We start from the raw sequence: 27,967 nt of genomic DNA on the forward strand, positions 1-27,967 counted from the left end.
CCGGGCAGCGTCCCCGGGTGACTGCAACTCTCACGCTCCCCAGGGAGAGGCGGGTCCATTCCCTAAGTCCCTGGGCGGAGGGATGGCACAAAGGGGAGATGGGCACACGCGCAGTGAAGTCCAGGTGGCAGAGGGGTGGGGCTTGCTGTCAGTCTAGCCTGGGAGCTCTGGGGGTGGGGCGGGAGGGTGGACCCCATCAGGATCATCAGCACATCACCTCATGGGGTGTGTTCTATCAAAATTGACGCCCTATTATGGGATGTCAACAGGGACCCCGAAAGCCGGGCCACTTGCCGGAGAATGTGCCACAAGGCAGGGGCCGGGTCAGGACTGACATCCAGTTATAAGCGGTCGCACTCGGCAGCTCCGCAACGTGCTGGCAAATCGCTCTGGGAATTCAGAGAAGGTCCATGAAATGAGAAGAAGGAACGAGCCGGCTTCAAGGACGAGTCTGCCTGGCGTGCCGGGAAGATTTTACCGCGGAGAGAAGTGGGGGACATGAGTGCAGAGCAAAGCCTGACACCCACAGGCCCTACACATCCTAAACATGCCCCCCACACCCCTCACCTCGGGGTCCTTCCTTGAGTTTCCAAAACCTTACGGCTCACTGTGGACTCTGACTCACTGACTGGGCAATTTCACGTAGTCTCTTCCTCTTGGAGCCATAGCTTTGGGTTTGTTTGTTTGTTTGTTTGTTTAAATAAAGTGATGTGTCCTGTGTGTGTTTTTAAACTTAAACTCAAAGTTACTGTGCCGATTATCTTCTATTCGTTTATTCTTTTCCCAAACGTCATTTCAAACGTTGTTTCTGCCACGTGTAAATATAGGAAAGATTTGGTTTGGGCTTGGCTTGCCAACTCCCACATAAGAGTTAAGCATGGCTCTATGTCGTCTATATTTACCACATAAGCTTACTGTGGAAATAAGAAGTCACTGAAGTCCGGCATCTCACCAAAATTTCCTCTGCACCCAAGTGCGTTTTCTTAAGATGTTTAAAATTCAGGTTTCAGCCATGTCGATATGCAGGTATTCCCAGAGCCCATCTCTGTGAACTGTAGTCTTTTATTCTTCCCACTGATCTTTGGAATATGAATTAAGTCCTTATTTTAATGTTTATGATATGGCCCAACTTAAGAATGTTTCATTGATATCGTTGTTATAAAGTATTTACTTCATACAAGTTCTGGATATTTCACATTATTCATTCAACCAGGGGTGGGACTAGACTAGGTAAGGTAGGTGCCTAAGGCACAATGTTTAAGGTGGCCCTCAATCTCAAGATTGTGCAAATGGCGGCCTTGCACTTGCCCAAACCTGAAAGTGAGTGTTTTCTTAAATAGTTTACCCCAGGTACCTACCACGCCTCCCCCAAGTCCTGGTACTAAATTCAATATATGTTTATTGGATGCTTGTTATGTGCCACACAATAGCAGTGAATGAGACAGCCAAGGTCCCGGTCAGGCGTTTACCCTCCTCAGGGTAGTCTTAATTGTGTTGAATTTGAATTACAAACGTGTTCCAGACACTGCCAGCTGGCTGATTCAAAGGCCATGCCAGCCTCCTTTCTTCGATACATTCCCGTTTCAGTTGGAGGCCTCGTGAAACAAGTTCTGGCCAAAGAGATTCACCTGGAAGTTCTGAGGGCTCAGGGCAAGTGTTCCTATCGCTTTGCTTCCTCCTGCCTTGAACAAAAATGCAATGTCTGGAGCTGTGGCAGCCTTTATGCAACCATGAGGGAAGAGCCAAGAGAATCACAGACACCAACTTAGAGGCCTCGTGTCTCTGAGCGTCTGAGTCGGTGTAACCAGCTGCCTAAGGTCACACTCCTGTCACGGGAGAAACACAAGCTTCTATTTGTTGGCTGCATTGTTGGTCGGGGCCACTGTTACTTGCAGCCAAAGGTTTCCCTAACTGTAACAATCGGCAAAGGCTCCCTCCTGCGGTGTTTGGGTTGGCCCTGGTGACTGACCTTGGCCGGTGAAATAACTAGCAACCCAGCGTGGGGAGAGGTTCAGCCCCCTCTTCTCTCAGTGGCATTTTATCCACATTTAGGAGCCTCTCGGCATTTCTGGCTACGAAAGAGCGAGAGAAACTGCTTAGCATGGTACTCAGGGACCCACACAGCTAACACAATGTGCTACAGACCCAGGTTTAATAAAAGTCAGAGGCCCGGGGTGACCGGTCTTTGTCATGATCTTCCCCTGGGTGTCTCCTGCCCTAGCTGCCTCTCCTTGCCCTCCCCCCACCTCCTTCTTCCCTCTGCTCTGCCTTCAGTCTCTAGGGTTTTTCCCAAGAAATTACTGGCAATCTATTTTGAGTCAGGCAGCCAGGCAGGTGGAAGGTCTTAAAGAAGCAGAGTGAGAGAATATCTAAACTGCAGGAAGGACGCACGGCTTAGGCTGGGTTTTTTTTCTGAAAAAGAACAAAGGAACAGAGCTCGTCCTGAACTTGCAGGTTTCATGACTAAACTCTCACAAACAACCAACCCAGCAGGTAATTCCAAAGGCCCCGTTTTGTTCGGGGTCCAAACCTGCTGAAAGGACAAACCCCACTGGGCCTCGTCCTCCACCAGCAGATGATGGAGAGCCACAGCTCTGGCTACCATATGGCTTCTGCAACATGAATCACCACAATAACCTATGTGTAACTCTTTTACAGTCACTGGGAATTCTCCTTTTGGAGTCACTGGTCTGTTGAATGTTTATTTTATAGCCACTTAGAAACCCAGTCCATTGTTTGCATCCTTTCTGCTCTAAACTGAAACTTGCAGAAAAAATCAAGAAGTGCTACACAGCAGCGAGGTTCTGGGGCTCCTTGATTCCCCTGGCCTCCCCTGCTCCCTTTTTCCACTGGCCTCCCCAAGACCGTCTCTTGCATTTTGTCACCAGCCAAAGCTGGTCTCCTCTGAAAGCTCAAAATTCAGCCTCCAGCTCCTGCCACCGCTCAGTGTCATTCTCCAACCACAGGTGCTTGTGACCTTGGGAACTGCTAGACTCCTGAGCCTACATTTTCATCACAGCCATTGCCTGCCTTGTTCCTCCTCCCCTCCCCGTTCTAGACACTTGCGTGCATCATTCTGACCACTCCTTTCCAGCACCTTCTCTCTCAGTCTTCCCTGTGAGTCTCCCTCCGTCCCTCATTTAACCTGCCTGAGCTCAGTGTTATCAATGGTCACCCAAGCTGGTTACGGCAGTTCCCCCACACACTGCACACTCCAGTACCCACCACACAGGGGCTGCTGAGTGATGTTCATTTCCTTCTCCTTCCCCGAATGAAATGCATGACTGTACACCTGCATCTCACACCTCTTCCCAGAGATGAGGCCGCCAAGAGCTCGCATCAACCTTTAGAGTTTCTCTTTGGAAAGTACCATCTATATTATTATTATTATTATTATTATTATTATTATTGCTATTATTGTTATTATTTAGCCAAAACAAAATAAAAGTGATAAAATCAGCATAATAAATTTGTAAAAGTTGATTTACCTTAAATGCTAACCTGTTGCCACCAGTTGCTTGGAACTGAAACTATGGACGCTCTCTCCTGCATCTGGAAGACAGGCCCCTCCCCTCCCCTTTGCCTCCTCCCTCTTACCTATCCTCACACCTCCTGGCCTGCCCTCTCCCTGCCCATTGGCTGGCCAGGAATACCTGCTGCAGACTCACAGCCTGAGTGGCTCAGCTCGCTGTCAATCCTTAGTCGGGCCTGGCCTTTTCTCAAGTTTACAGTGTGGTTGCCTAGGAAATCCAGGGGCTGTGAGAGTCTGTTTGCCCTAAGAGAAAAGCCAGTGGGAAGCTTCAATGGCAACTGTTTGGTTTCTAGAAAGGCATCGGAACTTGCCTCCCATGTTTTATCAGAGAACTTTCAGCAAATTCTCTGACTTCTCTTAGGCACCCCCTTCCTGGCCTCCTGTTGTCCCCGCAGGGCTCACTGCCAGGCTGTGTCAGCAAGCAGCACACGGGGGAGCAGGCAGGTGCAGTTACAGGGACTGAGTCCTCCCCCCCCCCCCACCGCCCCCCAACACACACACACCCATCCACTCGCCCATAGGATGTCGTCTCCCCCTGTGCCGACCATAAGACTGCAAAGACTTTCTTTTAGAACTTTTGTAGGCTCAGCATTTATTTTTAGATCTATGATTCGAGTTAATTTTCGTGTATGGAAAGCAACAGGCAATGTCACCTGTGTATGTTATTTAGATCAAGTCCCATTCTGATATACTATTGTTCCAGTACAATTTGCCGGAAAGATTTTACTTTTCCCACGGAATTCTCTTTGCATCTTTGTCAAAAACCAACTGAACATCCTCATGTGGGTCTGTTTCAGGATTTGTAAGATGTGTCTGGAGCGGTAACTAGACACAAGTCAGAGGGGCCTTGGCTTCCATGGGATGGAGCCACCAACGGAATATTCCACCTAAAGGAATATTCTCTACCGCAGGGGGTAGGGGAGGTGGCAAGTGGCATGTTTCCTAAATCAAGACGGTCTGGGGCACCACCACGGCCCCCGCACCTGAGGCCCCAAAGCCTTCCGTGTGGGCTCCAGGGTTTCTGTTACCTCACCTCTGACCATGGGAACCTGGAGAGGGGACCTGTGACCACTGGGACACAGCATCGCCTGTGGAACCAGGCAGGCCCCTCAGGACCAGCAAAGGAGGAGCTTCGCAGGAGGGGACTTGGGGCAGAGACGAGGGGGGTCCTAGGAGGGGCTGTCCCTGCCTCACTGGGGGAGAGGACGGGCTCTCTGAGCTTTGAATGAGATGAGAAGGAGATGCAAGAGGTTGGTCCACAATGGAAGAACTGGCCAAATAGCTTCTGTCCTATTCATCAAAAGCATAAAAAGAAGAAAGGGGAAATAGAAGTCCCTAGACAGGGGGATGAAATAGAGCACTGAGTCTAGGGACAGGGAGTGCGGAGGAAAGGGGGCTGTCTGGTGATGGTTTGAGCCTGAATAGAGGGGTTCATGGATGAGGGGCAAGTCAAGAAGCCAAGGTCAAATTCATAGACATAGGAAGTAGAACACAGGTTCCCAGGGGCTTGGAGTGGGGACGGGGAAATGGGGAATTATTGTTTAATCAGGGCACAATTTTAATTTGGGAAGATGAAAAAAGTTATGGAATTGGATGGTAGTGGTGTTTGCACAAATATATGACTGTACTCAATGCCACTGAACTGAATACCTGATGGTTCAAATGGTCATTTTTATGTGATGTATATTTTACCATAATTTTAAAAAAGAAGCCCAAGATTGCTGCATAAGACTATCTAAACAGAGGCAGGAGAGAGCGAGAAACCATTCTGGTGCCATGGCCCACGTGGGGGTGAGGGAGACCCCAGGGGAGGCCTGTGCTGGGGGAAGTCTTCAGAGAACCAGCGGCTCCCCAGCACCCCTGCAAGTCTGCTCTGCGCATCAGGCCTTCTTCAGCTTCCTGGCCCCACACAGCCCCCAGGCCACTAGGCCCAGCAGCTTCCCACAGAGCCACACGGTGCCCAGGGCGACCCCCAGCAGGAACAAGAAGATGTCCAGCAGGTACTGCTCATACCACGGCTGCTGGAAGGCGTGGGGCTTGAGGTGGGCCGCTCCCCCGGTCTGAAGGATGTGGTCGATCCAGCCCACCAGCCGCTGAGCAGGGGTCAGGGGGTGAGAGCGCCTGATGATGCTGGCGGCCACTGCTGCCGACTTGTAGCTGTTGGCAGATTCGCACACACACACACACACACACACACACAATGTGCAAATATATATATTGTATATATATTTGTGTATGTGTATATACACATATAAACTTATAATATACACATGTTCTGTTTATATAGACCTGTATATATGCATGCTATATATACACACACACACGGGCATATACATGTATATGTATGCACACTATATACATATGTATGTATATATGCACATTCTGTATATATGCATATGCATATACATGCTATGATCAGTTTGAAGGAATGTCAAAGGTCAAATGTTAAATATTCCATCAATTCTGAGGCCAAAGCTGATTCAGACTATCACAGAATAAATTTCTGAAGGATTTCCAAATTGGACTTTTCTTGAAATTTTCATGTCCTAAATGAATTTTAAATCATTAAAAAATAAATTTTAAATTAGCAAGGTCTTTGGATTATAAATCCTGGAACAATAAATAATTCTATAAACTTGAATTATGTTTGTTATTTCAATTCTTATTCTTCCTTGTGTTTGTTATTTACATTTTTACAAACTTTGAATGAAAGACACCTAAATTTGGGGCCTGATAAACAAGAAAAATGGAGTCACAATTTACAACATGGAGATTTGAGCAGCAGGCTTAAGGGTGTTGGGCGCAGGCCAAAGTTGCTGTTTGGTCATGGTAAGTTTAAGATGCCTGCTTGACAATGAAGAAGAGATGCCAGTTAGCAGGGTGATAAGATGTACTGCAATTAGCAGAAAGGTTTGGGTTGCAGATAGCAATTTGGAAATCAGCATAGGTCTATAGAGGGTATTTCGAACATGAGACTGGGCAAGAACCCCAGGAGTTAAGCGTAGATTAGAAATGAGTTGAGACCCAAGGCCCAGGCCCTGGTGAGGAGCCCTACAAAGTCTGGAGGCTGTGGAGAGGAGGAACCAACCAAGGAGACAGGGAAGAGCAGCCACTGAAGGGAGGACGCTGAGAGAGGATGGTGTCTGGGTCAACTGCAGTCACCGTTCAAGGGCAGGCAGTGACCCGCTGGGTGAATGATGCTGATGAGACTTGAAAAGGCGTCCCTGGCTTTGGCGGCGTAGGAGCCACTGGTGACCTGGGTCAGAGCTGCTTGGTGGAGTGAGGGAGCCTTCCTGGAGCGGGCTGATGAAAGAATGCGAAGGAGGAAGCGTTGACAAAGAGCACAGGCTTTACAGGGAAGGAGAGCAGAGATTGGGAGTATATCCAGAAGGCAAAGCAGTGTCAGGATGGTTTGTTGTAAGTCGAGGGCCCTTCAACGGTGAAGTTCTGGACTCTGATCATTGTCCTGTGGCTCTGTGGGAAAGTGCTTCGTTCATGGGAGACACAGGCTGAAGTCTTTAGAGGTAAAGTATTATAGTGTCTGCAACAAATTCTCAAAGGATGCTGCCATTGATACACAGGTATAACGTTCGGCGAAACACAGAGAACAAATATGGCAAAATGTTAATACATGTTAATGTAAGTGAAGGGTATACAAGTGCTTATTGTATTATTCTTACAACTTTTCTGGGAGCTTGAAACTTTTCAAAATAAAAAGTTGAGGAAAAACAACTTTTGAGAGTTATTATAGCAAGTCGCTTTTCAGTTGGTGAAAGTGTTCCTAGAGAAAGAGAACGGCAATCATGCAGGAGACAGTGGGGCAAGTCGCAGAAGCAAACGCTTTGAGTGGGTGAGAGGATGTGATCCTCTGCCCCCGGGCAGGGCCTGGTCTCCACAGGGGACACACAAGAGCGGGCGGAGTAGAGGGAGGCAGCCAGGGAGGCAGCAGGTTTGGCACGTAGGCTGGTAAATTTGGTGGTGCGCACATGCTGGTGGCTTCTCTTTTTTTTTTTTCAGTAAAATAAAACAAAGAAGAGATACACCAGTGATGGCGAACCTATGACACGCGTGTCAGAGGTGACACGCGAACTCACTTTTTTGGTTGATTTTTCTTTGTTAAATGGCATTTAAATATATAAAATAAATATCAAAAATATAAGTCTTTGTTTTACTATGGTTGCAAATATCAAAGAATTTCTATATGTGACACAGCACCAGAGTTAAGTTAGGGTTTTTCAAAATGCTGACACGCCGAGCTCAAAAGGTTCGCCATCACTGATGTAGACTAATTATGAAACACATTATGGAGGGAATCATATGGCATAACTGGGGTTGATCAGAGAAGGCCTCTCTGCAGAGGAGATATGGGAGGTGAGAGGGAGAGAATGTTCAGGAACAGCTAAGGACAGAGGCCAGTAGAGGAAAGAAATATGAACATGAAGAGATAAAAGGAGTCCCCACACACCCCACAACTGGTTAGAATTGCATATTATGCATATCAAGAGAACAAAAACTCTAAGAGAGAAACTCTTGTAAAGTTTCTTTTAAAAATAAAATTCTCCCTATCATCTGTCCTAAATCCCTCTTATCGAAACCGAAACAGAAGGCTCATTTGTCTACCTTGGCGTTCAGTGGAAATAGGTCCATTGGCATCTTAACGCTGAGTTTAGTTTATTCGAGGGGAGGGGACCCTCTGGCCAGATCTACCACATACCTCTTGTCTCCGATGACTTGTTTCATCTTAAGAGCCAGGGTCTCCGCCTTGAGCTGTTCGATTGGGATGGCGACGCCTAGATGTTTGGCTTCTACTCGGACTAAGTTTCCAGGCTGGTCTACAAAGAGAGGAATGCCCACCATGGGCACGCCATGCTGGATGGATTCCATCACACTGTTCATCCCTCCGTGGGTGACAAACAGGCGGATGCTGGGGTGAGCTAGGACAAAGAGGAACGAGAGGAAGGATAAGGCCTAAGAAGGAATTTCCAGAACTCGGGACCGCGGCATTGTCAGGGAAACGTGATGAGGGAATCTACAGGCATCTGGGAACCAATGTGAAGAGGCAGTTGCCTGGGAGACGCTGTGAGCACCCTCAGAAGCATGGGTCTAAGACCTGAACCAGAGACCAGCTGCAGCCGAGAATGGGGAGACAGAATTAAGCTCAGCGTCTCCCAGCGCTCATCCATCTACCCGTGCGGCCTCCCTCCACATCGTCCTTAAGCAGGGAGTGTGCCTTATGCCTTAGCAATGCCAGTCCCAGTCCTACTGTCCCTCTCGCATTTGGAGCAAAATAAAGTGTTGAGGAAGCATTGATCCAGCCCGGGAACCCGGAAACAATGTGCTTTTGTAGAGTGCAATGCTCTGGCTCTACCCCAGGCCAGCGAAATACATGTGCAGGAGGAGAACCAAAACCTGTATTTCTAATTCACCAGGACACTCAGATCCCACCTGCCGCTATGCACAGGAGGTGTCCCCAGAGGGCAGCACAGGCCAGAGAGGAAGCCCCTTGGTGACTGTCAGGACAACTCAGGACGATGAGGGATACTGTCACACTGCAAGGCCACCTCGGGTGAGGAAGAGTTAGCTCAGTGTCTGTGTGTAATGAGCAGGCGGCTGGAGCCACTGTGCGGCAGCGACTTCCCTCCTGTGGGCACAGGTACATCCCAAAGGACTATGGGCGCTTCTTGGGGGGGGTGGGGGGGGGTTGGCTGATCTCGATCCCCTGCCCATTGCAAGTCACCCCTCTGGAAGGTGGCTAGTGGCTGTAGATACCTGGGCTGGGCACAAATGAATGAAGCGAGCCCAGAATGCCAAGCTTTCCTGGAACTTGGCCTTTCGCTAACACACGCTTTCCTTTCACGTGATGGCAGAGTGCCCAGGGAGGGGTAAGAGCTGCAACAGGCCCTAAAGAGCAAGTAACCGGAGCGAGAAAGGCAGACATGGCAGCTGCCAGCAGAGAGGGTGCCCTTACCCAGGAGGTCAGTCTGAGGAAGCCAGTCCATGATTTTCACATTCGCCGCCAATTGGACGTGTTTGGGCCAATGAGAAGGGCTGCACTTCCATATCACCCCGTGGGGCAGCTGCGCAAAGGCCCTGTGCATCTGCTCCAGGGCCTGCTGGGACTGAGCAACGTTCACTATGGAGCCCAGGGCCACGAGCACGAAACCCGCCTCGCCAAACTGGGCGATGAAGTCCTCGAGTTCCTGGAGAGAGCGGAGACGTCACAGCAGAGGCACCCTGCTCACGGAGCACACCTTCCCCGTGAGCTCTATGTGCCTCCCTGTGCGGGTACACCCAAGACTCCCCTTCCTACGGGTTCCCATCTACTGCGGCTGGATGGGCTGCAAGAGAGTTTTCTGAGCCTCAGTGTCTCAGCACCACAAGAATGGTCCATCCTTTCTCTCCAGGCTTTGGAATTTGATGAGTTAAATTTCAAGTTCTCCTCTCAGGGGTCAGGAAGGAAGACAGGAGGTGGTTGTGATAGCACCCTCCAGAGGACCGTGCTAACCTGCCCTCCCCCTGCACTGTGGGCTCCCCCAGAGGAGCCTGGGAGATAAGCCGGATCCCCACGTGGTCAGTAGCTGGATCTCTTCTACCCCTGCTGGGGAAGCAGCAGAAATACATGGGGCTGGAAGATGGTTAGGGAGAGAGACTCAGGATCCGTGAGTCACCATTTACACAGTGAATCTCAAGTGCTTCTCCATTTTCTCAGTTCCCAGTGACCTATGTGGGCTATGCCATAGGCAAGCTGTGAAGTTCAAGGGTATCTGTGCTCCCCTCAACCTCCACTCCACCCAAATGATGTTCTCAGAGTGGGCTTCCCAGAGGGCCTTTCATCACTGTCTCTACATTTCCCTGCTCCCACAAGCTACTCCTCGAGGCAATGAAACTACTCCTTTATCCATTGTGGTAGTAGCTATAGGGTAAGGGAAGGCCTGATTTGGGGGGGGCGGGGGGGGAGGCGCTGATGGTAGATCTCTAGAATGCATAAAAAGCTACAACCCAGCTCAGAATGTAGAGCATCAAAGACACAGAAGTAGCCGGTCCTGCATGGCTCAGTGGTTGAGTATCGACCTATAAACCAGGAGGTCAGAGTTTGATTCCCAGTCAGGGAACATGCCCGAGTACAGGCTCGATCCCCAGTGTGGGGCATGCAGGAGGCAGCCGATCAATGATGCTCTCTCATCATTGATGTTACTATCTCTCTCTCCCTCTCCCTTCCTCTCTGATATCAATAAACATATATGTTTAAAAAACAAATAAAAACAAACAAAACCCTGAAACTGGAGGCAGCATTTGGAGCCACCAGAACAGCTCACATAAAAAGACCAACAACACCACACGGTGGATGTGGAATATTTGAAGCTCTGGTGCTACTGGGGGCAGCATAAGACTTGTATGGTCGCCTTGGAGAAATGTTTAGCAACTTCTATGTCTGTGTACAAAGGATTTACTTACTTGAGGTATAGGTTCAACAGGTTTGGCCATCAGACCTCCAACATACACAGTGTTAGGAAGCAGGGGCCGGGCAAAATCAAAGGCGAAGTCAGAATTGACAAACCACAGCTCTGCTTTCTGTTGAAGATGAAATAACACTGGCCTAGAGCCTGCTGGGAAATTTTCTCTGATCGTGCTATCAAACTGCGCATGGATGTACCATTGCCTCAAGGAAGAAATAAAGAACATCAGAGAGTTCGTCACTCGGCCCCAGAAATCCATGCGGTCCGTCAGGGAGGAGTGGAAATCTGGAACGTAGGACACAGGCTCGGGCAGCCCAAAATTCGTCACCCCAAACGTGGTGCCGAGGACGGCCACAAACGGCCTTGCCAGCTTCTCAGCGATCAGGAAAGCGCAGAGATCTAAACCGTCCACCACCACCAGGTCGAAACTCGCATTTTTTAAGGAGCCCATGAGATCTGTCCTTCTCAGCAAATCACTACACTGATTGGCAAAGAGCTTCATTATGTTCAAAAGGTTTGTAAGTGGGTTCCTGAGAAAGAAAAAGAAGTGAGAGATGTTCAATATTCATGGCAAGTGCTCATCTGAAAAGTCTCGAAAAATCTGACTTAGCACAGGAAGAGGAAGCACGTCTGGCAGCCGCCTGCCCGTCATACTGCTCGCCCGAGAACTGCCTGCTCCAGATCTGGCGTTTTTATGGCCTCCAACTCCACCGTGCCATTTCCTTGTTTTTGTCTTTGCTACAATTCTCTCTGATGCTTAGGATGTTTCTGCTCTCTTCCCTCTTGCTTTCTTCTCCTCATTCTACCATCTTTTGGTGCCGTGCCTGCTCTGGGAGATGTTACCAGCTGTGGCCTGTGGCCCGGATCTCTCTCTCCCGGCTGAATGCTGAAGCTCATTGATGATGCTCTGTATGACCTTCAGTTCTAAGGTAACCTTGCTCTCAATGTGCCCATGGACGGGACTTGTTTTCCTGGGGATGTGAGCATCTTAATGACATGAACACACATGGAGGGACAGCATCGCCCACCCCTAAAAGCTGTGTGCCAGGGGCATCTGCCAGGCTCTGGCTTTCAAAACTTGGGCCGACAGATGTCTTCACACTCCATTGGCAGAAAACCCTGCAAAAAGGTCACTGTGGCCTGGCTCCCCTTAAGGGCCAGTGAATAAGTACTTTTCTCCACCCCTAAGGCCTCTCCTGTGACACAGATTCTTAAAACCCCACTGAGGATTCACGTCCTATGTCAGTTTTGACTAGAGGTTTTACTTTGTTTTATTGGGAATCTATTTACTTTTCTTTTAATAATCAAGGGTTACAATTACACAGCACTTGGCAAATGCCCTAGCTAAGGGATCTCACACTGAAGATTTCATGGCCCAGAGTATTGGCTGGAAAGTGCTATTCCTGCTTCCCAGGCCCAGGAGCTAGGCAGTCACTTCACGAACTGAATGATGGGCAGTCAGCCGTGTGACCTCCTCTGGCTAAAGCGAAGGCCCCACCTAGAACCCGCAGGAGAGAGCCCTGCCCTGTGTCCTCTGGAGGGGAACTGGGGGAGGGAGAGGCAGAGACATGGCTTGGGCAGGGGCGGTCTCTGCCTTGACTGTATACTTTCTGGGAAGCTTGCAAAGACACCTATGGCTGTACTTCACCATAAATACTTTACATAAGCCATTCCGAAGGTGGGACGCAGACCTAAGCATTCTTTCAAAGCTCCCCGGTGACTGCAATGTGCAGGCAGAGCGAGGATTTCTGTTCTGGAGGCAGAGGGACGGCGAATGTGCATTTTCCCCGCATAAGAGCGCAGGGCATACCACCACTCACACGTTTTAAAATTAAATGGTTCAGCTATTCTTAAAGCTGAAAGAAAGAAAAAGATGGAATGAACTAATGTTGGGACAAAAGCTGTTACGATGTTTGTTTCAGTAAAGACAATCTTTCCCTTGAGGATAATTACTGATCATTATTGGGGAGCAGTGAGAGGAAGTTTTGTTTTTGTTTTAGGGTTTGTTTGTTTTTTTGTCATCTGAGCAGAGTGATGGGCAGGGCAGACTTCTTCGAAAAGGACATGAGACTGTGAGGGGAAAACGAATGTGAGCAACTGCACAGGCAGCTCAGGACACAGCAAATTTGACGAGGCGGTTCTGATTGGATCATTTCAAAGACCAAATACAAACATATATATATGTTAAAGAAAACAGACAGCTAGTTTAAGCCAGAAAGAGAGTAGTCTAAGGAGGCTTCTTGAATTCAATGCTCAATTTGGGATAATTTTCCTAATTATTTATGGGACAAATCAAAGGTTTCAATGCCTGTCAAAAGTTAATCAAGAAAGATGTGACATATCTCGGTCTAGTATTTTTAGTAAATCTCCATCTTCAGGTAGTGCCATGAGGTTGACCTGTGGCTACTGTGCTTCCACGTGCTGCACACTATGGCAGCGTCTGTGGCTCCAGCAGCAAGCAAGGAAAATATGGCCTTCGGCCTCACGGAGTTTACAGTTTAACAGGGAAAGCAGGTGTTCAGCAAATCATTACAAATAATAAATTAAATATTAATAAGTTTTCTAAGTATTTCAAAGGAAAGAGCTAGGCATTGTGAATGTGTAGAAACAATCAAACTAGTCTAACAGTTAGCACGGTGGTTCTGTCAATTTAATATAAACCAGTGGGGGTTCTTTAAATTCAGCTTTAAAAAAACACAACCACTTCAGGTAACACATGGGGTAGTCTTGAGAACTGAGGGCATGTGTTATAAATTTTTGGAAATTAGCACATGCCAATATCAACATTCACTAACATGGGAGAGAAAAGACTTGCAGAGACACAGTGCGCGGGCCTGTGGGACGTGCTCTGAAAGTGTGTGTTCCCTGCACAATCTAGTCGGAGGAGGGAGCAGAGGGCGGAGTTGGGGTGGCTTGGTTTGTCTTTTCAACCTCTTTCATTCTCTGCTCTGTCTCTAACACCTACATTGCCTGGCACATAGTAAGTCCCCAAAAAATCTTTGTAATGAAAAAGACAAAGCACAAAATTAAGTGGTAAGACAGTGGTATAGAGAAGTTTGGAGGAAGAATTGGAGTAAATGAAATAGATTTTATGGAGGAGGAAGTATTCAAAAATGCCTTCACTGGGGAGGAGCATCATTTAGCAGAAATGAAGGAGGAGCAAGAACATTCTCATGAACTCAGACAGGCATGGCTTTCGTTTCAGTGATTTCGTGCTTAAAGTGAGCAGTTTCTTGTTATTTTGAGTTTCAGATGAGTGGCCTCATGACTTACTCTCTGTAAGGCTGAGAATGAGTCCCAGAGTTCTGCATGGAATGAACCGTAAATAGCCAGGCTCAAGTTCTGCAAAAATCAATCTTTGTAAGTGATCCCATCATCAAAATTTATGAGGACAGAAAGGAACAGAAGGAAGTAAAATTGAGTTTCTATGACTTTATCCAGCGATGAAATGGTGAGTTGCCCATCACTGTCCCTGAACTGGAGAGATTAAAGGTAAAGGGAAGCATCTTTTAAAATTTATATTTCTACTCATTCAGGCTTGAAAACTGAACATGCTGGGAATATTAACCAGAGTGCCATATCCCCAAGACTGCCTGAAGTGATTGATTCAGTGATGATTGAGATATTTCTATTCATTCATTCATTCATTCATTCATTCAAATTTCTCAAATAATAATTGCTTTACTTTAAAAAAAAAAAAAAACTATTACCTTCCCAGCAAAGCTTCCTTTGTAAAGAAATCTAAATTTTTCTTGAATTCCTGTTGAAAGTCTTCAGGAGGAGACCAATGGACAGTTTGGTATGTTTTCTCTCTTTTAAAACCTAAGAAGAGAGAGAAGAGAAAATTTAGTCATGCATGTTAAAAGGAATGTTGAAACCCCAATTTTAGTCCTTTCACTTATTTCTCAGGATTTTTTCTCTAAAACATCTTATTGAGATATAATTCACATATCATAAATTCCCCTTTAAAAAACTTTACAGGTTTTTAGTAAGTCTGCAGGGTTGTGCAACCATAAGCACAACCAATTTTAGAACATTTCTCATCCTCAAAAGACATCTCAAACTTATTATCAGTCACTCTCATTGTTCTCTTACTTTTATTTTGTTCTTTACGGATCTAAAGTCTTTGTCTAGTAAATCCATTGTCTGGGCTTCCTCGTGGACAGTTTCTGTTCACTGCTTTCTGTTGGCATATTTTCCTATTTCTTTGTATGTCTCATAAAGTTTTTGTTGTTGTTATGATTTCCCCCATTCCCAGTTTATTCTTGTTGCTGTTCATCGTTGATGTTGTTGTTACTGCTGTTTAATGACTTTCCTGAACTAATTCTGTAAAACCTATTTTGCCTGTCATGTTTAGTGATGGGAGTCTCTGATCAGTTAGTGGTCATCTAATCTAATTAGGCTGAAATTTCCTCAAATGACGTGCAACTATAAGTGCCCTAACCCTTGCCAGGGGGCTCTGTGTGTGTGTGTGGTGGGCACACTTTCACTGCTCTGGGAGGAAGTTTATGACGCTGCCAGAGCCTTCATCTCCTGCCTGCTCAGAGGCTCACAGTGAGCCACTAGTGAGCAGCTAGGACCTTCTCCTGAGCAAGGCACATGACCATCTAGATCCCCAGGAATGAGTCAGAGCTGTTCAAAGCGGCATCTTCTCAGTCATGTCGCAATATTGGGTTAAACATTCTGAGTTTACATTAGGATGACTGTGTAAAAATTATTCATTTTTAGGCCAAATAGTATGTCGTCATGTGATTTCTTTCCATTTGTGTCCTTTCTTGGCCCTAGAATTAACAATCACCTTCCTTTTTCATTTGTTTCACTGAGTTTGTTTTCTTTTGTTTTTATGCCTGTTGGTCAGTCTCAACTCCCTCCAATATTCTCTCAATACAATTTTCAATTTGGTCAACTTATTGAATAAATTTTTTCCAGGAGACGTTCCTCCTAGATCCTCCCATTGATTAAAACCAGACAACTGCTGACCATGCCAACAGCAAATCTTCCACTCTTCTGTTTTGCCAATTCTATTCTCTAGCCCTTTGCCTTCCTCTTTCGCGGTTCACCTGTTGTTCTGATCAGCCTAAATCCTGTCGTTACTTCTACTTTTTGAGAAACTTAAATTTATATGAAAAGGAAAGCCTTTGAGATTGTTTTATTGCTAAATCTTGTTGGTTTTCTGGGTGCAATACCAATGCCAAAAAGTTTGATGTCATTCTGAGTCTTATTCATTATTGAAATATATGAAAACGTTTAGGTTATTTTTATTAATCATTGGTATTCTGAAATTTTGCCATGATTTGCCTCGCCATAGGTCTTTATTTTATTAGTCTTTGTGTTGGGGCCCTTCAATATAAAGACTTGTGTGTTCTAGTTCTAAATTTTTTTCTTGTATTGATTTTCTGGTAAGTTTCTCTTGCAGTTTCACTGCCTTTTTTTCCCCTGGGATTCTTACCAGTCAGAAAAACATTTTGATCCAATCTTCACAAACTAGAGGCAAGATTTTGAGCAACATAAATAAAGCAGCATTTTATTTACTGAAATGTGTGTGAAGGGTTTGCCTGAAGGGGCTGCGGATGCAGTGAGGGGGTGAGAGATAGAGGAATACAGATGAGCAGAGCCAATAGCATTTCAGACTTCCTTTGGCTAAGGTCATGGTCTAAGATGGACCTAAACCAGTACCCATATCTTTCTTCGTTATAGTAATTCAGAGGACTAACATGAAGTTTTGCAGGACATTTAGCATGTACAAGGCACTCACAGCTTATCATCTATGGAAGGAGGGTCCAAACACTACTGTCCAGTGTGGTCCCCCTTGAGCACTTGAAGTGTGGCTAGTGTGAACTGTAAAACACACATCAGATTTCAAAGATTTAACATAAACAAATGTGAAATGTCTCGTGAATAATTTTTATAGTGTTTACATGTAGAAATGATATATTTTGGATATATGGAGTTAAATAAAATATATTATTAAAATAAGTTTGACCTGTCTCTTTTTATTTTTTTTTTTAATTGATTTTTTACAGAGAGGAAGAGAGAGAGATAGAGAGTTAGAAACTTCGATCAGCTGCCTCCTGCACATCCCCCACTGGGGAAGTGCCCACAACCCAGGTACATGCCCTTGACCGGAATCGAACCCGGGACCTTTTAGTCCGCAGGCCGACGCTCTATCCACTGAGCCAAACCGGTTTTGGCTGGCCTGTCTCTTTTTAATTGTTCATGTGGCTTCTGGAATTTTAGCAATTACATTATGGAGCTTGTATTTGTGGCTCACGCTATAATTGAATTAGACAGTCCTAGTCCACAGAATAAGATGATACCTGGTGGGAAATGAAGGTCACTCTGTTGAAGGAAGCTGACATCGTGCCCATGATCTTGAAGAATCTGAGACACCCGGTCCATCAGTAGATAATGGCTTCCCCCTAGGAGCAAGGCTTCCGTTTTGTGAGGTGCATGGAGAGAAAAGCCAGGATGGTGTGGTAGGGGCTCAGGGGAGCTTCCTGGCTGGAGGGTGGGGCCAAGGAACACTTCCTTCCTTTCCTCACTTCCTCTGTGGGCCTGGCGCTCAGGACCCTCAAGTCCTCATAGAGTGTGACTCCCACTCTCTGAGGCCCCACCTCTAGCAACCCTCCTCTAGTTCCCCTGTCCTGTGAGGACCTGCCCATGGGACTAGCTCAGAGCATCCCTCCTCCTAGGAAATAGTCTCCATTTTATGAAGGGCCATGTTCCTTACTCATGCCCTGTGTGCACAGGGTGGTAAGTCTGTGGCTTCTCATAGCAGACACATCAGGGCTACTGTTGAGACCCTCCTCCCTGGCAGTGTTTGCCACAGAGAAAAGCAGAAAATGGCTAGAAGGTGACTCCTGGAGGCAATCATGCGGGGAGGGACATTGAACTAGAAGGTCCTTGAAGTGTAAATATGTTTGGCAAGAGTTACTGAAGTCAGGCATCTTGGGATGCCTGCAGCCCGCCCACCAGGCCCCTGGGGAAATCTGCGGGCCCTGATTTGCATTAAGGAACAAGGAGGGATCCCCAGAAAGTTGATCCTAGGACTGCGGCCCAGGTAGGCGCGCTCCTGTCTTCCCAGCTTGCTCTCAGCTTCAGGGAGACCCCTTGCTTTCCTAGGGGCCGCTTTCTGCAGCCGACCTGACAGCCCTGGGGAGGAGGGGTCCTCTGTGGCCTGCACCCAGGAGCGCGCTCAGACACTCACCATACAAGACCACGGTCAGGATTCTGGCGCCTTCCAGGAGCGGGAGCCAGGACCCCAGGAAGGCCAGCAGCAGGGCCCGCTGCCCAGGCATGCTGACTCGGCCGTGCCCAGCGCAGCCGAGCTGCAGGCAGCGCGCCCACAAACAGGCTGACCTCCTGCTCCCTCGTCCCGCACAGCGAGCTCTGCAAACTCCTAGCTGGTGCGCCCAGCGAGCGCGGTGCCTGCTGCTCCGGGATCAGCGCTCAGAGCTCAGAGCCAGCGGTCGGCCAGGCTACCCCGCCCCTTCTCGGCCAGTGACCCCTGCTCTGCCGGCCTGTCCCCTGGATCCCGCCTGGGAACCCGGGCTGGGGAGTCACGTCCATGACACGCCCCGCCTCGGAGTGGGCGGGTGACAGCCCTGCGGGTCAGCAGTGCCACGTTAGGACGCCCAGCCTGCCTGCGGTATTCGCTATTCCCGTCCTCTTTTCTGGCTCTTTCTCCCGCCCTTGGGGTGCCCCACCGAGAGCCCTTCTTACTAATTCTTGGAGTGACACACACCTTATCTCCCGCCCGCTCCGCCTCCCGGGAAGGGACCTGGAGGTGGTGTTATGACAGCTGGACCAGGAGCGCGGGTCACTGCGGGACGGTGACCGCCATTCACCACTTACCTTCTGATGCAGCACAGACTCACTGAGCACCCGCTGGGGTCAGGCAGGTGGCTCTGCGCACATTCCCCCGGAGCTCCTGTCGGCCTGGGGAGATGAGCACTGGCGTGAGTTAGAAGTTAGGTCCTGCTGCGTTCCAAGGCGACCTCCAGGTAAGGACCTGGAGGAGCCCGCGCTGCGGCAGGCGGGTGCCTGGCGTTTCTCAGGGAATGGGCGCTCCTGTGGGCAGCACTATTCCCGGCATTTCCAAGCCCATGCCTTGGTCACCGCCGCACTGCCACCCTGAGTACTGTGTTGTAAGCCATCCGCCCCTCCCCACATTCTCTTTTCAATAAAACCGAGTCTGGTGTTGGTATCCCAAACACCATACTAAGAGATGCCACTTTATTAGCAATTCCTTTTTTTTTTTTTAAGGTAGAAGAGAACTTGTATTTAAATGGTGCCCAAGGGCGATGCATGTGTTTTGGCACTGATTTCCTCCTGTTCTGTTTTCTCACCGAGGAAAGGATAATAGCCCTAACCTTGGAATGCTTCTGCGTGGCCCTCGGGGGCTCCGTCTGAGCTCTGCCCTGTCCTCTGCATACGAAACGGCCTGTGCGTGCAGCTACTTCTCAGCCGGCGTCTTCCCTGTAGAGCATGTAAGAACCACAGGCCTCTTCTCATTGTGTACCGTCTCGGCCTCCCTCAAGGAGTCCAAGCCAGCGAGCAGGGTTTCTGCTACTACCCTTCTCTTAGAAGCTTGGAGCTTCCAGTTCATTTTATTGGGGTTTATGCCATTAGAAAAGCCACCTCACAAATTGTTTTCCGATAAGCTCTTCACCGGGGGCTTCCTGGAGATGCTGTAGGGCAGGGCCTTTAAAATTCTTACATTCTGAAAGTCCTTATGGGGATTTGAGGCACCATGTCAATGTTTCTACGGTCTTAGGGGTTTTATCAGTCTTGGCTTCATGCTTAGACCATGTTTTCCTGGAACGCCCTAGATTTGATGTTATCTTTATCATCAATTCTAATAATTTGTGTATTTTTGGATCACCCACATACATAACTATGTCATAATAAATAAAAACCTGTTTCTTCTTTTGGCCTTTTTTCTTGTCTTATGATTACGGAACATACAATGTTGAACAGAAGTGGTGATGGTTGGCATCCTTGCCTTGTTCTGGATCTCAAAGATAAAGACTGGAGCATTAAGTCTCTCTCTTTTCTTTCTTTCTTTGTTTTTTTGTATGTCGTTGTCCACCATCATTTGTTCAAAACACTCCTTCCTTCATTGAATTGCCTTTATTCCTTTGTCAAAAATGAATTGACCGTATTATGTGGGTATATTTCTTGGCTCTCTATTCTATTGATTTTTTTCACCAATCCCACACTGTCTTGATTACTGTAACTTTATACTACGTCTTGAAGTTGGGCAGTGTCAGTCCTCTGACTTCATTCTTTTCCTTCTGTGTTGGGTCTTCTGGGGTTTTTGCCTCTCCATGTAAACTTTATAATCAGTTTGTCAATACCCATTAAATAGCTTTTGGAATTACATAGAATCTATAGATCAAGTTAGGAAGAACTGACATATATTTTTTTTCATGCAAAAAAAAAATCAAATTTAATGGTCTAAAGTGCAAAAGTAGAATAAATTTTAAAAAGCAAAAGAAAATTAACAGAACCCCAAAATGTCAAGGCAGTTATGAAGATAACTTTGAGAGTTAATCTTTAAAACTGTAAGTCAAAAGTCTTGTGTGCTTGTTGTTAATAGATAACTGGCAATAAATAAGTACTTTTCTGCAGTGTCCACACGAAAGCAAAGTTTCAAAACGAAATCTGACTAAAATAGAAAAAAAGTCTAGTGCTCACAAGAAGGGATGTGAGAAATACAATAGTCAAATGTTTGTGTAATTTAAAAAGAGCCGTTTTATTCATTTGAACTATGTTACATGTTCTTGGAAATTGAAGGATTATGAACAATAGCGTGGGGCACCATGCATGCAATGGGTGACAGGCATTTGGGATGTCAGGGCAGCAACACTTGCCCAGGCGTGCCTTGAGCTTAGCTCTGACTTGGGCATATATGGAGTTTCCTTGAAACCCTGGGGTCCATTCCCATTGGCTCCTGGGCTTAGGAACAGGTTCATGTCCTCCTCTGGGGGGCCAGGCCCAGCATGTAGCCCCCTTCCTGGTGCTGGTCCCCCTCAGGCAGGCCCGTGGACGTGTCCGGGACTGAGTGAGCAGGAGGTGGCAAAGGGAACTACCTGGGGCAACAACTTACTGCCAACCAAAGTAGAAATCTCTTAAAACGTGGATGTGGTTGAGAAAATGCACATTCAGCATCTAAGAACTGACAACCTGACAATTTTGAGTCTTGCTATCCATGAACATGGAATCTCTATATTTAGTTGATTTCTTTCATTAGAGTTTTGTGGTTTTCCTCTATATATCTTACATCCTTTCTGTGAAATGTATACCTAAGTTTTTCATTTTAGGGGTTGTTCATGTAAATGCTGTGTGTTTCTAAATGTCAAATCCCACTTGTCCATTGCTGGTATATGGGAAAAGGATTGACTTTTGCTTAGTAACCTTGCATCCTACAAACTTGGTATAATCGCTGATTAGTTCCAGGAGTATTTATTTTTTGGGGGGGATCAATTCTTTTGGATTTCCTACATAGACAATCATGTCATTTGCAAACAAAGAGAGTTTTATTTCTTCCTTCCAAATCTGTGTACCTTTTATTTTATTTTCTTGTCTTGATGTATTAGGTAGGCTATTGTAAGTGGTATTGTATTTTATTTCAAATTTCGATTGTTCTTTTTGGTATATAGAAAAGCAACTCTGTTTTCTTGCTCAGCCTGACCAGAGTTCATCATTTTTATCTATCTTTTCAAACACTCAGCTTCTGGTTTTGTTGATTTTTCCTGTTTTCAATTTCGGTGATTTCTGCTCTAATTTTTATAACAATTACTTATTCTAATTATAACCACAGGATAAAGTAACATGGAATCTAAAGTATATCTTAAAACATTTTTTATAATATCTGTTAATAGTTTTCTAAGAAACAAAGAGTGCTTCAGTCTACTTACAAGAATTTAATCTCAAAAATGGTATGGTGTAAAATGCATAAATAATTAGCAAAATTCTTAGTAACTTGTAGAAATGTACTTTATTTCATGCAAAGCTACATAATTTTCTATATTTTAACAGCTATTCAATTAAACATTTCAAAAATCATTACATCACAATAAATTAAAATACTACAGAGCAATTCCAAGTCCATGAGTTTGTCAAAATCAAACTGAGAAAACCTTATACATAGATAAGGCCAAACAGCTAATTTACTTATAGGTAGCACTTTGCCGCTTTTTCCAAATCAATTTGAAAATGCAGTGATTACCTGCAGAGAAAAACAGTGAAATCTACAATCCACTGATCAGATAGAAAAACATTTGCCACTACATATCAGGTAGTAATGGCTGATTAAGGATTATTTGGCATCATGCACCAAAAATGAACATAATGAACATTTTGAAAAATTATGATCAGATACATATTTGAAAGACTTATCTTTTATTCCACCTAATCCACTGAATTAGATAATCAGCATATACTTTATTAATGCAACACAGAAATTAGGCTTTTGGTGTACTTTGCTTGGGTACTTGTATATATTAAAAGAGACTGAAGAGATATAAGAACATTTCAAATTCACGCTGGACTACTGAACTTTAGAATATTGCCCTAAGGAAATAGGTTCTGGGCAGAATTTATCTGGGAAAGATGTTTTAAATTACTTAAAAGAAATATTACAATTAGTTACTTACAAAAACATTTTATAAAAATTAAATACCAGGAAGTAACAACATCAATATCAGAACTTTTTAACGCTATAATTTATAAATATATATTAGATTACAGTAAAAGACAGTTCCACATGTTCCCTACCTTCTAAAATAAGAAAAATTCTTCAAGCTTGTTTTCAAAATATGGAAAAAAACAAATCCATTGGATTGCTTTTAAAAAATACATACACAGTCTCTCCCCTACAATTTGGTGTAGCAAGTAGGGAAGATGCTAGCCAGCATTCTTTTGAGAAAGACAGTTCAAAGTGACAAGGTTGATAAGATTTATGTCAATTACATCAACTCTAAATGTGTTGTATGGTCAGATTAATACATTTTTCCCTTCATATGTCTGCCATAGAAAATGATATTGTGTTTCTAATCTGAAATTCCACTTTACAGGAACTCTCTTTTTTTTGCACTAAACACAGTAAAATCTCTTTTTGCAAAAATAATTTGAGATCAAGATAACCAACCACAAAAGAAAATATTTTCAGGAGAAAACGTTAATGCTCCCCAGGGAGTGTATCAAAAACAAATGTCTTTTAGAATATCAATATGAAAAGAGGAACGTGCCATTATCTTTGCTTTATTCACAAACTTGAAATTATAACAAGGCTTCCATCAACCTTAATGGACAAATCTTTTGAAAATGAGAATAAAATTTAGGGAAATCAGGCTGAGCATGAAAGGAAATGGAGGTGTAAATATATTCATCCTTGTGATTTTCAGACATGGTCCATTCAAATCACAAGCATAAAACTCACAAAACTGAGCAGTGTGGATTATAATCACAGAGCTCATTTTTCCTTTAAAATACTATCCTAGAACATTCCCTAAGCCTATTACAGGTATAAAAAGTGAGGTTTGCTATTGTACATAAATGAAATTCCTTCATTAATATGCTGAAATACACTTACGAAAACACACATTGCCTTTCCCATCCACATTTACTTTCATTTGGGTACACAAAAGGCATAAATATAAGGACCGATAATCTAATCAAACAGCAGACTCCCAAAACAAACTAACTGGTGGCATTTCTTCCCAGAGGTTGGGACTGCCAGATTCTCGGATCTGTTTTTATAACTAAAGAACTATCGACTCTTTTGATTTAGCTCTTGTAAAACGAGGGGGCTCTTGCGTGATGACATTATCCCAAAGCCCTTGTATTCATTTGGTGAGAGAACAAATTCTAATAATTAGGCTTATATCTTATTTCTTATTTTAGTGATGATTTTTATAAAAATGCTCTATGGATAATAATACATTATTGATGGAGTAACAAAACTTAAGTAGAAACTTACAAGTGTTTCACGAAATTAGATTATTAATTACTTTCTGCAATGATTACTTTGAATTACCAGCTTACTGAATATGCTTACCTAACAATTATTTAGAAAAATAATATAGAAAATTTAATCAGATTATCTATTATTATGTAAGAAAGACATCTGACTTCAAGAGGTAATTGCCAGAAGTAACTCTTCAAGAAAAGTACTTTGCGAGTAAAGTATATTAACTTAGTAGTAATGTTTTACAGTAGATGCCATTACATTTTAATAAGGTTCTCAAAAAAGAACTCTCTTGTACTTACTACAGATTTTTATATAAGGTGGCTTACTTAGTCCCCCAGCAATAAACTGTCTTCAGAGATTAAATCATTACTTTCTGAACTCAAATTTACCAGGTAACCTTCCTATCTGATCATATATAAAATCCTGTAAGATAAATTCTGCTTCAAAAATTGAGTACTTTGGATCACGTAACCAAAATTATTGGGAAAATAACTCAGAAGTCATAAAGGGATCTACTGTTCATGAAGTATAATACTTTGATTATTCAAATAATAAAAAAAATAATAATAAAGGAAAGTAGTACATTCCCTTACATTTTCCTATCAATTTATCTTAGGTAACTGTAAGTTATAAAAGTAACTGGATAATTTCTTCTCGTTTTCTGCTTCAGCTTCTAAAATCACATCTGAGTTTTATGACAAAACCTGACAAGAAACAACGTTATACTTAAGAGAAATATTCCAAAGAAACCCTAAAACTAAATAATAAAACAGTACTATTTTCAGAGGACTTTTGGTGAATTTCCCAAAAGTTTCCACTGAGGGAACTTGTGGGGTTCTTTGTAATAATAAGAAACTGGATCCTTTTGTGGGGTGATCATTTCCCATCCAACACCTTCAAATAGACTAGGAAAAACAGGACAGCGAACGACTGATTTTGTTCTTTTTAAACTCCACCATATCAACATCAACTCAATACCCTCACAATAGCTTTGTGAGGTAGATCAGTCGATAAATAGCAAGTATCATCTTTATTTTGCAAACGAAGAAACTGAGGCAGCAAAAGGTTACATGACTTGCCCAAGGTATTCCATGGTCAATCATGAAATTACAAGCAGTATTAAATTATCTCTGCTCCTGGCCAATTTTGCTCTAACCACACTTCACAATAAAAGGCTGTGTATGTGTGATCTCAAATGGACACTCTCTATGACCTTCGACTGAGAGTAAAATCTATCCATTGATAATTATGTTAAAGGGCAGCTAATCTCAAAAAATCATAAAAATTTAAGAAAATTAGATAAATAGGGTGATATACTTTCAGTATCTGCATAGAACTGTGTCTTTACAAATTCACATGATAACACTAAGTAAAGAGGAAAATTAAAATAAAAAATTATGATTCAGGAAGGATTACTTTCAAGGAACATATCATCATATTGTTAGAGTGACTATATAATTCATCTTTAAACTGGAATGCTTAAGAGTGAATGTGAGCACAGGACAAGTTCCCCTGGACAAGAGGTTTGTAACTGAGACTGCATGGGCAAGTTCAAGTACAGTCACCACTGGGTGAACCTGAGCATGGGTCCTTGAAGATGTGCGAACATTTCAGGGACATAAAAACCTCTCTGTAAACATGTTTTGCTCCTTTATATTCAGTGAGTAATGTGATGATTTAAAATATAACACCTAACTCTGACTTAACCACAAAGGTTAAAAAAATCAATTAAAAATAATTAGCATGTTTAAACCAACAAGTTATTACATACTAGAGATCCGGTGCATGAAAATTCATGTACTGGAGTGGGGGTTCCTCAGCCCTGCCTGTCCCCTCTCATGGTCCGGGAGCCCTCAGGGGTGGGAGGCCACCTGGTGATCAGGGGAAGGCGATGCCCCATCACATCTCTGCAGCTGCCACTGCCGGCAGCGCAAGCCTCGGCCGGTCCTGGTCACCTGAGCCTCGGGTGGCCCTGGGTGGCTGGGCAGCCGCCATCCAAGGCTTGCTTGTTCCTTGGGCCGGCCCTGGGCGGCTGGGGGGCTGAAGGAACTGGGCACCGCCAACTTGTGGCTGTGGGCGCCACCATTTTTGAGGGTAGGGCAGTCAATTAGCATATTCCCTCCTTATTGGCTGTGGGTACCACCATCTTTGCGACAGCATGAGGGTCAATTAGCATATTCCCTCTTTATTAGATAGGATTTCCATTCTAATATATAAACATAACTCATTTTATTGCGCTATGCCTTATTGCAACCTAGAGATGTTACGGTTTGGGGTTTTTTTTGTTGTTGTTTTATTTTTTTTACAAATTAAAGGCAATACCCTCCACCAGCAAAAGTATTAGACTCACTTTATTGCTGTGGTCTGGAACCGAATCCACAATATCTCTAAGGTATGCCTGTAGTTTTCTGTTTGCTAGAAACCACAATTGAAGTGTTATTAGTAGTAATAACAGAAAATGGATTAACTTTTTGCCTTTGAATAACCAGATATTCTTTTTCAAAAAGCATAAATATGCACCTTTAAATATTAGAGAATTCTGTGGGACTCTTTGGTTATTAAAAAACAACAACACTATTTACCATTATGTGTATGATTCTCCTTAAATGGAATAATCAAGACTTAAATCAACATGCTCAATGAGAAAGGTGGACACTTCTCTCCGAAATGAACATCTTTTACAAGGCATAACAAAGCACTGGCAGCTTCCAGTTACTACCAAAGACTAAGAGTTACACTTCGCCCAGTTACCACACACGTGCTGCAGACACCAGCACTGTCACTGAAGTCTAGTCTGAACTGTACATGCCAAGACCTCCCCAACACGCATACAGAGCTGGAAAGGAACTTTTTACACCTACTTACGTCTGGTAAACAAGCCTTGTTTTACAACATGGGTTTTGTAAATATGGTTATCGTGGTCTTCAATTCTTTGGGAAATACAAGATTAACATATTTTTTAGAAATAGCAAAAATGTTAATCAAAATAAAGTGGTATAATATTATAGTTTGACTTAGGGCTTCCTTGGAGCTTTAAATCAACTTTCCTGAAAAAAACAATATGAAACAAATTAAACTACATGTTCTCAACACATACTGATCTTTATCATGAATTAAATCCCTCCATGAATTAACTGTACTCCAAACTAAGGCAGACACTTCAGGAATGGTATGTAATAAATTCTATTAGAAAAGATGATACTCTATTCAATGGAGCATGAACTATTACTAAGATGTGACTGATTTTCAGTGCCTTTTGTTTATCACCAAGAGTACAGTGTACATTTTAGGGTATACAGATATTCATAAAGACTGAACTGATTGGCTGCGGTTAGTTATTCCATGAATTCTTTCAGACTTTAAACATCATCAAATATTCTGCTGCGAGACATCGAGAGGTATCGTCCACCGGGCTGATACCTGAAAGGTGGATAAAAATATGATCTGAGATCAAAATAATAGAGGAGAGAAAAACGAGGACACATTCAAAGGAAGTAACTAAATAATTTATAAGCACCGTAATATCTATTCAGTAGCTGAAAGTAGAAACCTATTTTCCAAGGATATTATCCCAAAGGGATTTACTTAGTTATACATCAATTAACAACTGTCTGTTTAGAGCCTAGAATGCATGAATCACAGGCTGAGAGATGTAAAAGGAAAGGGGTGGAGAGATGTAAAACACATTGTGGAACTTAAAGCACTTAATAACCACTCTTGAATGTTAAATGAATATCTTCATGTGTATGATATTTTGTTTTTATCTATTTCCACATAGTATCATGTCTAAAAGCACAGAGTCTGTAGCCAGAGTCCTAGGGTTTGAATACCTGACTTTGCCATTTACAAACTGTGTGATGCTGGGTAAGTTACTGAGCCTCTCTAGGTACAAATCCAATTGGATATACAACCATAAAATACAATATAATTGTAAAAGTGCTTAGAATAGTGTCTAACACCCAGTCATAGCGAGGAGGCTATTGTTAAATATGATAAATTTCA

At 44.1% G+C, this 27,967-nt stretch overlaps 2 protein-coding genes across 3 annotated transcripts in view; both read right to left on the reverse strand.

Annotated features, from left to right (window-relative positions):
• Window positions 1-4,102: 4,102 nt before the first annotated feature.
• Window positions 4,103-18,287, reverse strand: LOC308517899 (UDP-glucuronosyltransferase 3A2-like; the record flags this gene model as incomplete). The annotated part of the gene is made up of 7 exons (XM_081089404.1): window positions 4,103-5,689; window positions 8,247-8,466; window positions 9,501-9,732; window positions 10,988-11,519; window positions 14,700-14,811; window positions 17,307-17,408; window positions 18,197-18,287. 7 exons carry the CDS (start codon window positions 18,285-18,287, stop codon window positions 5,413-5,415), a joined length of 1,566 nt encoding a protein of 521 aa, XP_080945530.1. The 3' UTR covers window positions 4,103-5,412.
• A 6,715-nt stretch (window positions 18,288-25,002) lies between these two features.
• The window catches only part of LMBRD2 (LMBR1 domain containing 2), a 43,160-nt gene continuing 40,195 nt past the window's right edge, over window positions 25,003-27,967 (reverse strand). For both annotated transcript variants that reach the window (XM_081089406.1, XM_081089405.1), the window contains exon 18: window positions 25,003-27,385. In XM_081089406.1, coding sequence (XP_080945532.1) covers window positions 27,325-27,385 — 61 coding nt within the window. In that variant the 3' untranslated portion in view covers window positions 25,003-27,324. The remainder of the gene's footprint in view (window positions 27,386-27,967) is intronic.

Source organism: Myotis nattereri (genome assembly GCF_964212035.1).
Source record: "Myotis nattereri genome assembly, chromosome: 4".
NCBI lineage: Eukaryota > Metazoa > Chordata > Mammalia > Chiroptera > Vespertilionidae > Myotis > Myotis nattereri.